At 38.7% G+C, this 13565-nt stretch overlaps 1 protein-coding gene across 2 annotated transcripts; it reads left to right on the forward strand.

Moving 5' to 3' along the window:
- Positions 1 to 28: 28 nt before the first annotated feature.
- On the forward strand, positions 29 to 7813 carry LOC137999497 (glucosamine-6-phosphate isomerase 2-like). 2 transcript variants are annotated; one of them, XM_068845267.1, is made up of 5 exons: positions 29 to 118; positions 2040 to 2193; positions 2930 to 3214; positions 4827 to 5011; positions 6320 to 7813. In XM_068845267.1, exons 2-5 carry the CDS (start codon positions 2070 to 2072, stop codon positions 6587 to 6589), a joined length of 864 nt encoding a protein of 287 aa, XP_068701368.1. In that variant the 5' UTR covers positions 29 to 118; positions 2040 to 2069; the 3' UTR covers positions 6590 to 7813. The 2 variants fall into 2 exon arrangements, with proteins under 2 accessions (XP_068701368.1, XP_068701369.1); XM_068845268.1 differs by lacking the exon at positions 29 to 118 and adding an exon at positions 238 to 367.
- The last annotated feature ends 5752 nt before the right edge of the window (positions 7814 to 13565 follow it).

Here is a 13565-nt window from a genome sequence, read left to right on the forward strand (position 1 = left end):
TTTATGTTGTAGCGCACGCGCTTCACAAATAACCGCTGTGCAGTAAGTCGGCTTCATACCTGTTGTTCGCGCTGCTTCACGCTATCTCCATTATTTTCTTTCTTTTTGTAGATAATCGGTAAGTATGCCCTTATACAATTGAACTTAGAGGTAAGAAAACGTGCCAAAAGTGACCTCTTAATTGTTTAGAATTGGTTTTTTTTCTTAAGTTCACAAGCCACAGGATCTTGTAATCACGTGTTTCTTCCATACAAGTTCATTGGTTTGACAAAATTAATTAAATGTCATTAAATTTAATCCGGAGGCTTGGAACAATTCCCCTCCATGGAATTACTATTGCTTGTTTGAAGCCATAGGAAGATTTCAGGTACCTACTTTAGTACACATATTATCAATGCCTATAATTATAACACCACCCCCTTCATGAAGATAGACTGCACTTCTCCTTTTGTCTTTTGCAAGCAATTTATTAAAATTAGTCCTTCCTCGGATTGACATCTTTCATGTCATGTATTTCTCAAAATACTCGCTTGGGTGGTTGATTGGTGGCATCTCTGATATGCCTTAATGCAATTGCTTTATGCAGTTGGCGAGGTGTTATTGCCAATATGCCTTAATGTGACTGCGCAATGCGGTTAAGCGTCATATATGGTAATCGAAAAATTGGACTATGTGTCTCCAGTAGCTCAGTGGTTAGAGCATCCAAGATCTCGGGAGGGTCTTGGATTCAGATCCCATCTGGGGCTCGAATTTTTCCGAGTTCCCATTTGACAATACATAATATCTTTCTTGTAGTTATATTATTGGTCAAGAAAGAGTTGTTAGCAAAGTAGGATTATGGTTGGGAAACGAAACTGTTAGTGATGCTATCAGTGATGACATGATAAAGGAAACTGAAATCTGCCAACATGGAAAATATTGTTAAAAGGGACAAATCACCTTCTTTTGGGAGAAGTGAGAAGAAAAACATAACCTGCAAAAATTCAAGAACAGCTTTAAACAGAAGGAAGGGGTTATGTTAGGAATGTGGACCGATTGCCTCATTTAATTATCCAGTGATGCCACTGTGCAGGAGGTTAGGAGTTCTACTCTTGCTAGACAAACACTATGAGGAGAAAGTGCTAATCCTTTAATTATATCTGCACATAATGGTACATGACTTAAGCCTTCTCAGATAAAGGAAAACACCATAGGCCTCGTCTCACAACCCTTGTTCAGAAACTCTGTGGGACATTAAAGATCCCATACAGTATTCAAAAAGGGCAGGGCACAGAATTCCTGGTGTTGTGGTCTGGCCTGAATTCTCCAGCAAAATGTAGCCAGCTTGAAAGTGATGTCTCAGAAAAGGCTTACTCGTAGGGTGTATGAGGTCGCATAAGCAAAAACAACCGTAAGTCAAAGGGAACTTTGCAGAGTGTTGGAACATGTAGCAACTACATGTAGCTCAAGGATATGAAATTTCTGTGGATATTTTTGTTTATATGTGTGTAATGGGACAAATACAATCATATAGCCCAAGAATGTATCTGGTAAAAACATTAAAATGACAGGATCTTTTGAGCAATGCATCCTGGTTACCGCCTCGTGAATTCTTGTTGAAAGGGTTTTGTATTATGGAAAAAAGCCAGCAATTTAGCCAAAAACAGGCTTTTGCTTAGGTTTGTTACGAATTCTGACGATTAAAGAGAAAAAGTGATCCTTGCTTTTATCTAAACAATATCATTTTTTATATGCAATCGTTTCGTGTAGAAACCTACCAGTTGCTAGAGCATTGCCCTGGCGCTGCAGAGGTCATGGGTTTGAATCCTGTTAAAGCCACCTGAGTTTTTCAGGCATCTAGATAAGAGACAATATATTGCTTTAATTATCCTGATAAGTGCAAGGATCACTTTAACTTCTCTTTTGTCTACAACCCACACTTCAAATATACATTCCTACAGAGGGTTACTGCTTTTGAGTGATCAGAGTTAAATGCATGAGGGTGTGTCAGTGGCCCTGCAGATGTCATCCTTTGTCTCATGAATCATCTTCCTTCCCAGGTACCAACAAAACAATCTTCCATCAAAAGCATGAGGTTGGTTATTTGTGACGACTATGATAAATTATCGGAGTGGTCTGCCAAATATGTGCGCAACAAGATTCTGAAGTTTCAACCTGGGCCTGACAAATATTTTGTACTTGGTCTACCTACAGGTATTTATTATTAGTGTCATTTTCATCCATACCACTGAACTAGGTTATAGAGAACAGGGTGCTGTAACTGCAGCTTTTAAGTCAGTCTCTGTTTTGTAAGTCCTTTAAGAAGATTATATAACAACCAGGCAAAACATGTTATATAGTCCTAGCAGTTTTCTCCAAATATTTTGTAACTGACAATGATGTTCGTAACATCGAAACATGTCATAATCTTCTTAAAAGTAACAATTTGCTTTTTGCTGTCTCAACGTTTTGTCAGTCCTTTTGCCAGTAGTGTTGAAAATTGAATTTGTTCACTCAGAGATGTAACCTATTAAAGGCCCACCTTTGACCGACAGGCTTTTCGACTGTTTGTTTTTGTTATGGAAATTCGCATTGCTTATCGTAGCGATCTGATTGGATGAATCTCGGATTCGGGTGGAATTTTCATATATGAAAATTGTTCCGTGGCACGCAATGCTTGTCGGTTGAAGGTGGGCCTTTAAAAAATACAGGACTGGTTTGAACAAAAACATGAATTTCATAAATCATACATATTTTCGTCACCTTGGGAGCTCCCCCATTAGTAACTAGATAATCCAGTCTCCTCTGCTCACACCATAGAAGATGAAACTGAACATACGCTCATGTCAAGTACCAGTATAATTATCGCGGTGTCTGTTATTTCATATCATTAGAAGTATAGAGGGTCAGTTAAAACTTCTCTGAGATAAGTTAATTGTGCATCTTTCAGGTAGTTCACCTCTTGGAATGTATAAGAAGCTTGTTGAATTTTGTAATAGAGGGGAACTTTCTTTCAACTATGTCAAGACATTTAACATGGATGAGTATGTTGGACTACCACGTGATCACCCTGAGAGCTACCATTCTTTTATGTGGGATAATTTCTTTAAGCATATCGACATAGATCCCAAAAATGTGCACATTTTGGATGGTAATGCAGAAGACCTGGATGCTGAATGTGACAATTACGAGGAAAAGATCACTCAAGCTGGAGGAGTTGATCTGTTTGTAGGAGGTATGAGAGCCATATTACAATATTCTCTTTTGCAAATCAAATATGCAATGCTTCTGAAAGGTGCAAGCAACCAAACGTTTCTCAGCTACTTTCACGGGTTTAGAACTTTCCTGACTACAATTTGCAGCTACATATTACAATATTCTCTTTTGCAAATCAAATATGCAATGCTTCTGAAAGGTGCAAGCAACCAAACGTTTCTCAGCTACTTTCACGGGTTTAGAACTTTCCTGACTACAATTTGCAGCTACATTTAAAAACAAGTTGGGAATCTTACACTTTCCTTACTTTTTATTGTATCTTCATCGGGTTAGGAGGTGATCATGGTTTTGCAGGCAGGCATTTTTAATTTAATTAAGTAGGTTGAGATGATGAAAGCAAAAGTCATTTTTAATAATCTGAGTCAATTTGTGTCGTGCTTGGCCCTCAATGAACCCCCTCAATTGAATATAAAATGTGCCATTTTTCAACAGGAAATCTGATTTCCAGCTGCAAGTAGCAGTAGAGATTTTAAATCCAGGATATATGAGGGGGGAGCTGGAGTTGGAGCTGAGTGTTTACAAAGTAGCCCAAAGTGAACCCCAGCTGAACAGAGTTATTCAAAAGGAAATAATCAGATTTCCAGCTTTGATATTAATTTTGTAAAGGCACAAGTAACAGGAGATATTTTGAATCCAGAATACATGAGAGGGGAGCAGTGTAGGCACAGTGGTTACACCACTAATGCCTTTCTCCAATGTGTCTGGGGTTGGATTCCAAGACGTTGCATTTCACATGTTCCAAGTTTGTTGGTTCTCTACTCTACCCCGATTGGTTTATCTCAGTGCTCTCTCATTTTTACCTCTCATGATGAAGTTAACATTTGATTTTATTTTGATTCGTAACCTGTTGACTCCTGAACTGCCCGCCTCACCAAGCCCCCCCACCCCCCACCCCCCTTCCCCATTACCCCATTACCCCATTGACAAGGAAAATCGTCTGGCATTAGACAGTAAAATATATTAACCCACTGATCCCTGAGAGTGACACTTGATAGATTTTACTCTGTCTAACGCCAAACGACCTTACTCGTCAGTGGGGTCATGCGAGGGTGTTTGAGGTGTGAATGAGTTAATTAAGTCTCACTCTGAGGAGTCAATACATGTAAGTTGATTTGATTTAATTTGATATGATTTACAGTTTCCCCTATTATTATGAGTCTTTGTGCCCAGCTATGTAAAAGAAAACACTGGTTCCCCTTGTTTACCAAAGTTCAATTAAGTCCTGTCAGACAGGGTTAATGTGTGAATGGATGACCACTGAGAAGGAGAATACCTTTTGCTGTGCACCTTGGAGGTGTCAGGCTGGCCTTGTGGTTTTCAACTGCAATTCCCACCTCTGCCTTTGTACAGATTGGCAGAGTTTTAGTGAACCTCAACCTGACTTGAGGGTTTTTCTCTGGCGTAATTCCAGTTTTTCTCCCTCATCAAAACTAATTTAATCTCATTATCATGTTGGACGTGTTGTTGGATACATTGCAGCATGCCTTCTGTCCTCTTGCACTATACACCTGCCTTAGGGTAAACCTTGAAGTTATTGTCACAATAAAATCCACCCTTTGGCTCTTTTTCAGGAATTGGAAGTGATGGTCACATTGCATTTAATGAACCTGGATCTTCTCTGGTGTCAAGGACTCGTGTCAAGACCTTGGCCAAGGAGACAATTGTGGCCAACGCCCGGTTCTTTGATAATGACATGTCTAAGGTGCCAACTATGGCTTTAACTGTCGGCGTTGCCACTGTTATGGATGCCAAAGAGGTACAGTGCCTCACTTACATCTGGAAATGCGCCTAATTATATGGATGTCCAATACAAAGTGTCCCTTTTAGTGTAAGCCTTTGCTAATTATTTCTAACAAGAAGGTAAGGGTAAAGGTTAGCTGCTAGCATTATTTTTAGCTTAGGGTAAATGCAGCTGTTTGTCCTGCTCCTTCAGAAGGAGCATTTGGGGGACACTTTATGAAGTTAATAATTACCCGGTATTGTCTTTTTTTTTCCGAGACACAAGTGATGTTGAAGTTGGGGAGAAGAGCAAGAGGACACTTTGCAATGCTTATTGAAATCCATGTGCATCTAATTAGGCCCATTTCTAGACGTACATGTAATTAACTCTGGTGCGTTTGCTTTAATTAATTTAGTGGTGGAAGTACCTAAAGATAGCAAACGAGTTGAGGTAAAATCTATTTACTGGCAGCAGGCCAAGAAAAATAGTTTTAATCCAACCTTGTCCGTTGGCAAGTAAACTTCATGACCCGTGAAGTGTATGTTATACAGTACATGTAGATTGAAAGTTTGCTATTGGATTGGGCAAGAGTCGGCCAGCTGTCTTGTGTGAAAATGGTTTATGTGTGGAATGGCTTATGTTCATTTGCAGAAGTGTTAAATGAGTTATGTTAATTCTCTGACCACACTTCAGTACAACAGAGGAGTGGTGTTATTTAGGGAGCAGGAATGGCTCAGTGGCCCACCAATGTGGCCTGGGTTATGTAGATTCCCAGGCTCGGCAGCATGAGGGTTGAGTTTGCTCTCTACCTAAATACTCCAAGAGGTTTTTCTCTAAGTACATTTACTTCGGTTTTGCACTTTCCTCAAAAAACAGACCTATGATTTGATATGAGTTGATTTGATTTGATTTCTGTATAGTGTCTCCAATAATTATTAGTTCCCCAGTGCTAAAAATACAGTTGGCACTTAAATAAAGCTCATTATTATTATTAGAGCGAGTTTCAATTGAGTGTCGTAAAACCAAAACCAAAGTAATTACTTTGAGCAATCAAAAAGGACGGCGACAATCCAGTAAACTAATCAAAACTCAAAGTAATTACAAGTAGCCGATACAAAGCGCACGATAATGTGCACACGCCAGCCACGATTGGTTTTTGGTGATTGGTTGAAAAAGTGATGTGAGAACTTTGAACCAATCACTGAGAGAAGTAATGCAAAGCCAAAGCAATTCGCTGATTACTTTTGACACTCAATTGAAAACCGCACCATATTGCTGATGTTATTATCATTATTATGGCACTGACAGAGCAGTTGAAAGTTTAGTTGGTTTCGTTTTTTTCAGGTTCTTATTTTAATCAGTGGTGTTAAGAAGGCTCATGCCCTTCGTCAGGCAACCGAGGAAGGTGTAAATCACATGTGTACTGTGTCAGCATTTCAGCAGCACCCTCAAACAATTTTTGTCGTGGATGAAGATGCGACAATGGAGTTGAGAGTTCGGACTGTTAAGTACTTCAAAGGCTTGATGGATGTTCACAACAAGCTCGTCGAAGACCCGCAGGATCCTACTGCTCCACCAAGTGCAAAAAAGCTGAAAACTGATGATCGTCTGTAGAAGATTTGAAGAGTTTAATCTAAAAGATAAACAACAGTGAAAAGAAAGGAAGTGTTTTCATAGATTGGAAAGAAATCGCCTTTCAAATCTTTCAATGATCATAATCTCTGAAATAACACAGGTTTCAACAACTAGAGGGAGTGGCTTATCAGAAAGATTAATTCTACAACTCTGTTTCATGTAATGGCAATATTATGGCACCAAATAAACAATCAATAATTGCTTAACAAGATGCACTTATCAATGTGACGTAATACGTTACCATGGCCACAAAAGAGCCATCTAAAAGCAACCTATATTTTGCTGCTGAAAAGTGCTCAGCAGGCTGAGATGAAACTCTCTTCAAAGTTAGAGAAAAAAAATTCCCAGGAGCGGATTCAGAGCCACCTCAAAATTTTCCAGTTGTGGAGGTTGCTATGAATTTTCTTAACTTTGCAGAGTTGTTATTATTTGTTTATTTGTTGAGGGTTGTTATTGTTGTTTTATTTGATGGCATAACATTGCTGTTACGTGAAACAGTTCGGTAGATTGAATCCTTCCAAGTAGTACTAGCTTGCAAAGCAGGCTCTTTCGTTGAAAATGGCGCGCGGTCCACATATAAGGGCTTGGTTAGTTTCCTTTCAAAACTAGTAACCAAGCCCTTATATTTCGACCGCGCGCCATTTTTAAAGGAAGAGCCTGCTGAAGTTGCACAGTTGGTTGAACTGTGAAACATGCGAGCCGCCTTGAATTTCGATGCATAACAATAAGCTACTTCAGAGTTTCAAAAAAGACATGCGCATGTCGGGATAATAAACAGTAATATATTAAAAATACAAAAGCATTTTGAACGAAAATTCCTGTAACTATTTTCCATAACAAAGAAAATTGTTCATCGGGTTTTATTCTGATATGCATGTGTTTCTTGGTTCTCCTAACTGGTTTATATGAGGAGGTTTTTGATTACCATATGTCACAGGGTGGCTTTTTTATGTTTACAGCAGTGGGATTTGTCACAATGTGGTTTAATTTTACGTGAGTAGGAAAAATAATCTATTTTTAAAAACAACTTTGTTCGTTTGCTTGAATTGAAATGAAATCTTAACAGTGCAAAAAGTACAATAGGGAAGATATCTGTTTATGAACATTGGCTCTGGTTGGCACATTAATGACAATACCTTTTAAAGGAAGATAAGAAAGCAAAGGGAAAGCGTTTGTGTCCGAAATAAATGAATTTCAGACTCAGTCCACGCGTATCCAGATATATTCGAAAACGGACACTTTTTCCTCCGTTTTTGTCTCCCGTCCACGGGAATACGAGACCAGTTGTAGATTTTTGTCAAATGGGGGTGTATCGTATTCGTGTGGACCGGTGAAAACATGATGACATCATAGGTCGTGATCAAACAAAGAGCGCATGCTCTATAGCTGGAGGGTAGCGTTTTCAATCGTTTTTTGCGTATTCTTGTTGACCGGTAAATACGATTCGAAAACGCTTCGTGTGGACGCAGATTTTTTTTTTCATAAACGAAGGAAAGCAATTCCGTTTTCGAAAATACCCGCATACGTTTGGAAGGGGCTTCAAAACACGGACGCCGCAATCTTGAATGATTATAATTACGTGTTACGCTCGCCCACTTGTTGTTACAGCCAGCCCTGCAACTTGTATCACAACGACTTTTTGACATGTTGCCTTTACCTCGTGTGATCATCGAAAACGACTCAGTTGCGCATAGTTGTATGAATCGCTGCTTGCACAACAAAATTTCGACACAAGTTGCAATTAAATAATTGCATCCCGCATTTAGATATTTCTCGTTTTCTCCTTCCAATGTAGTCCAGTTGCAGTTTTTTCGGGTTTCTAACAAAAAGTGACTTTTGATATCTACATGTTTAGATACTGCTGGCTTGTATGCGCTCTCTTAAATGAGCAAAACAAAGGACTAGACCTCCTGAGTATTATCACATGATCTGTATTTGGGAAAACAAAATGTGCAAGCGAAAAAGGTCTATTAGGAACAAATCCTGAGTAGAAACTCTATGTTGTAAATCTGGAGACTGAGACCGCCTCTTTAACTTTATGGTGGTGCGAATTCCTGTGAGTAGAGTAGTATTCTTGTGTTCCGAGAGCATACACGTAAATTTCTAAAAGAGCTATTTTGGAGCATAGACTACAAGACGTCCCTCATTCTTTAGGAAAAGACAGGCACGAGAAAAAGTGGGCGCGCGACATCTGAATTCGAGGAGGAATCAAATCCAGATTTAGTGCGGCCATTTTATACTCGTGCCTGTCTTCTCGCGCTTGACTAACAAATCGGCGAAAGAAGGACTGCTCGTTGTTTATTGGGTCCAAGCAACGGGAAAACTTGAACACCATAATTTTAAACAACAGTCTAGACCCCAAAGCAGATTCGACCTGCGACCACCACTTCTTTTTGCGCTCGCCCTATTCTCGCGCGGCCGAAAAAAAAAGAGTTCGCTCATCGCCCGCTGGAAACGCTTTGCTATGCAGGCTACGACCCAACTAATCACAGACAGCCGCGCAGAACGATTTGTTTTCTTTAATTTACTAAACCGGCACGTGCTGGTTTTCGGTACCAGGAATTAAAAAATAAGCAGGTGAAGGTTGCTTGCTGTTTCCTTTATTTACACGCCGTCACTGTCAATGTTTACATGTAAGTGTATTTAACAAGTTGAATCGAAGTTGAATCAATGCTGAATGAGTTTAAAAGCGTTTATTTAAACTTTGCTTCAACAGCTATTTAACATTTCTTAAAATTGTTATTATATGAGTTACGATACTGCTAAAACCTTAATGCATGCATTTGTTACTTCTCGGACTGATTCATGTAAAGCACTTTTGTTTGCTTTGCCTAACTTTCTTATTCAGCGTTTGCAATATGTTTTAAACTCTGCTGCTCGAGTTATAGCTCGTTCTCGGAAATTTTATCATATCACACCGTTACTGATAGTATTACATTGGTTACCAGTAGACCAGAGGATAATATTTAAGATTTTATTATTTACGTTTAAAGTAGTTAATGGTTTATCACCTAGTTATTTCTGATTCAGTGAATTATTAAAAGCCTATGTTCCAAGGCGTATGGTAAGATCGTCTACGCAATTGCTCCTGCATGAGCCCAAATTTAATCTCAAGACGTATGGCTCACGTGCCTTCTCTGTTTGTGCACCTCGATTATGGAATAGTCTTCCTTTGGAAATTAGGAGGTGCATGTGACTCTATTGACACTTTTAAGAAGAAACTTAAGACACATCTTTTGAAGAGCTCATGTTTTTGTTAGCTATGAGTACATATTTAAATATTACTAATTATTGATTTTTAATGTTTTATATTTTGTATTATCTTATTCTTTTATTTGTATATTAGTATAAATTGGAAATTATTATTACGATTATTATTTTTGGAACTTGTAAAGCGCTCTTGGACATTGTAATGTAATCAGCGCTATATAAATAAAGTGTTATTATTATTATTATTATTATTATTATTATTATTATTATTATCGTGTCGAATGAAGTTGATGCGGTTTACCCTTGGTATGTTCCGATTGCGCTTGGCACTTTTTGAGCAAAACTCGAATTTGGATACCTTTCCAGTACTGGTGAGCACTTTATTTCTTTTTGGGCAAAATTTGAGCATTTTTTCGCATTTTAGGCAACATTTAAGCACTGTTTCCAATTTCCCACATGTTTAAAGCACTACTTTGTCTTCGAAACGTTTTCAGTAAGCCGAGTTATTCTATTATCACAAACTATATTAATTGGACCTTGTCGCCTGACTGTCGCAATGGAAATGCACTTGCAATTATCGCTGTTCAGTGCAGCAGCTGACGAAAACTTTGTTTGAGATTGTGATTGGAGCTTCCGTTGACGCTTCGATATCATAGAACGAAAACAGACTAAAACGTCGAACTTCACATGTGCCGAATGTAATGCAAATGAGAGAAAACAATAGATTTTTCTCAGTTGCATTAGATTCGGAACATGTAACGTTCGACGTTTGAACCGGGCCTCATAAAACAGTTGTACGGTCCATACATTTCTGTGACCCGGTGGGAGTTCTGTAGAAACTATGGTGAAACTGAACTTGACGGTTGAGGGACTAGGCTGAGTCGGTCTTGGGTTTAATAAAGAACTGTTGTGCGAAAAACATTGGTGGTTTACTTCCGTGGTCACCTTTTAGACAAGAAGAATATGAACATCTGCTTGGAAAAAATTCAAGATTATTAGCGATTTTCGAGCACTATTTCCAAATTTCAAGCACTTTTTCAAAAATTCAAGCACTATTTTGAGCATTTTTTGGCGATTTTCCAGCGTAATCGGAACATACCTAGATTGCTCCCCTCTTTCAACGTTGTTGGGTATGCGCGTGCGCACTAATCGGTCTCTCGATTTCCCATTCTCGTTCCCAGATTACATCGTTTCTCTTAGCCGGCGGGGCCTTCGCACAAAAAAACGAAAGCCCCTGAGCCCGGTTGTTCGAAGGCCGATTAATTTAATCCAGGATTAGCGTAGACTTTTGTTTCACGTTTTCAAACTTTTTGATGAAAGTTTCTGTTGCTTATTTTTGTTTTTCAAGATTCACTTCTTCTAATGTAAAGTTTTGCCAATTATCAACGTTGAACAGCTCATCTGCGCTTGGAAGTAGAAAAATAAACTCCTTGGTTAATTTTTAATCTGGATTAGCGTTAATCGGATTTGTACAACCGGGCCCTGGAGGGATAGTAAATTTAATATTTCTCATTGGTTAGCTTACAACAATAAAATTTTGAACCGAAAGTGAAAAAGGTCGATGTGGCGCGTCTGGTCGGTAAAATGATCGGAGTGTCTTTCAGTCTAAAACTACGATATTCGTGCTCATTGCTTCTTTCTGTTCGACACGGACGGACAGATCAGGAGCTTCGAGCTTTTACTTGTTACGTACCACCATTTAATTTAGGGCGCGTTCGATTGGCCCTATTCCGGAATAAGAATACGTAGAGTGATGATTAAAACGGTATGTTTGGCGCGTTTCGAAGCAGCAAGGATAATAAAAATATGTTTAAAATAGCATTTTAGCAGATACTTGACAATTTTAATGCGAATCTCCCTAAAAACAAAGAATTTCTAACTAATATTCCATGTATTCCTAATCCGCAATACGGTCAATCGAAAGCATCTTTAGTTTTTCTCCCCTGATACTGTGAAACTCTTAGCTCCATTTTTTTTTTCATTTTCCGTTTTCTTGTATTGAGAACTTAAGTCGACTGATGTAGGAGATTCTGGCTTTTTTTATCTTTAGACGAGGAAATCAACAATCTCTAACGATTAAAATTTCTTGTTGCTTCGTTGAAGCGGCGTCTCTATGCACCAAACTAATTGGTTGGTTAAGATAATATCTCTGTAAGGCTTCAACAATTTTTTCCTTCTCTCCACAAGAAAACTGCTGCTTTAATGTCCAATCACAACATCGCCCAAACAAGTAAAACAAAAATTATTCATGAGGTTTTTGTTCCCAAGAAGCTTTGTGTTCTCCATATGAATGTATTCAGTACATTTGGTTTTTAAAGAACCTCGCTTGTTCAAAATTGAGCTCGATCAACTTTGGGCAAAAGAAGAGTTGTTTCACGAATTATGGGACCACCGCCTTCTCCAACAATGGTAAGATTTCATTCTTGATTTCCGGTTTGCGTACTTTGTAGATAATATCATCTTAACATCCCAAAAACATGGGATATTCAAAAATTTTGATTTGAATTTCGTAAACTAATTATTTCAGCTACCACGCAGTTCTGTACAATCTCTTATTTTATCCTCTTTAACTAGAAACGTAATTTGCATTCGTTGTTATTGAGCCAATTTCCGCATTTGTTTCATTTGTCGCCAATACAAACTAGACTGGTTTGCAATCCCCTCCCCTAACACAACACTTAAACCACTCAAACACAAACAAAACCCTCCACCGTTCCCGCCACCGATACACTACGGAGCTTTAGCAACGACAACGGCGACGGCAACGAGAACGTCACAAATTTGCATACGGTATTTAGTTGGCAAAAGCAATAGCTTTGCACGCCCCTCACGGGCATCTTTTCATTTTTGCCAGTCTATTTCTTTGCCGTCGTCAGCAAAACAACAACGTGAAATGACCCAATTTGAGGTTTTAGGGAGAACGTCAGCGCTTAAGGAAAAATTTTCATTTTCTCCTCTAAATTGAGCGCCGTCCATACCAGTTTCGTTCCGTGAGGGTTGCCACTCCTTTGTCATGTTAAAATGCGTGGAATGATCGCGAAGTGATTACAATAACGCGAATTCACATTTAACGACGACGTTCTCGTTGCCCTTGCCGTCGCCGTTGCTTAAGCTCACTACTGATGAACACATGACAACTGACACACGTTGATACTGTGACAAGACAACCCTTGAATGAGCACAAATGAGTGGGTTTTTGATTCATTTTTAGTTGAACTAGTATCTAAACCCGGTTTTTTTATTATATTCATGACCGGGAATTAATGCAAAGTAAAAGGGACCAGCTGAAAATTGTTCAACCCAAAATAGTATTTTTAACCACAAAATAGAACTCATTGTTTCACTTTACTCTAATCTTTGATTTCGTCAATGGCGCACACTGCTCCTAGTTAGTTTTTGATAATTATATAAAAATGGTTCAAAATTCCTCTTAACCTTCAATGTTTGTTTGCATGTTTGTTTGTTTTTTTGTTTGTCTGTTCTCCAAAGCAGACCTTGACTCCTTTTTCTGGGAAAACTGAGTCATTCAAAAGTTATGTACCAATTAGCGGTGAAATTAGCAGGCTATGCCGTGATGCCAGTATAGCAAGCTGGTTCATTCTTTTATTCTTCTTTCTTTATGAGATCTGCGTTATCGCATATTAGTATAATTACATAGGTGACTATTGAAAATTCTCTTATCTCCGCTGATTGGCTGCACTTGAGGTGATTATTTAACAATTAGACCCGTAGCTACGGGTCAATA

The sequence above is a fragment of the Montipora foliosa genome, chromosome 4, assembly GCF_036669935.1.
Source record: "Montipora foliosa isolate CH-2021 chromosome 4, ASM3666993v2, whole genome shotgun sequence".
Lineage (NCBI taxonomy): Eukaryota > Metazoa > Cnidaria > Anthozoa > Scleractinia > Acroporidae > Montipora > Montipora foliosa.

Bases quoted from the DNA above. Each gene is read 5' to 3' on its own strand.
- LOC137999497 (XM_068845267.1), top strand. From the start codon at position 2,070: ATGAGGTTGGTTATTTGTGACGACTATGATAAATTATCGGAGTGGTCT. The intron at 2,194-2,929 runs GTATTTATTATT...TGCATCTTTCAG, and splicing joins TGTACTTGGTCTACCTACAG to GTAGTTCACCTCTTGGAATG. The intron at 5,012-6,319 runs GTACAGTGCCTC...CGTTTTTTTCAG, and splicing joins CTGTTATGGATGCCAAAGAG to GTTCTTATTTTAATCAGTGG.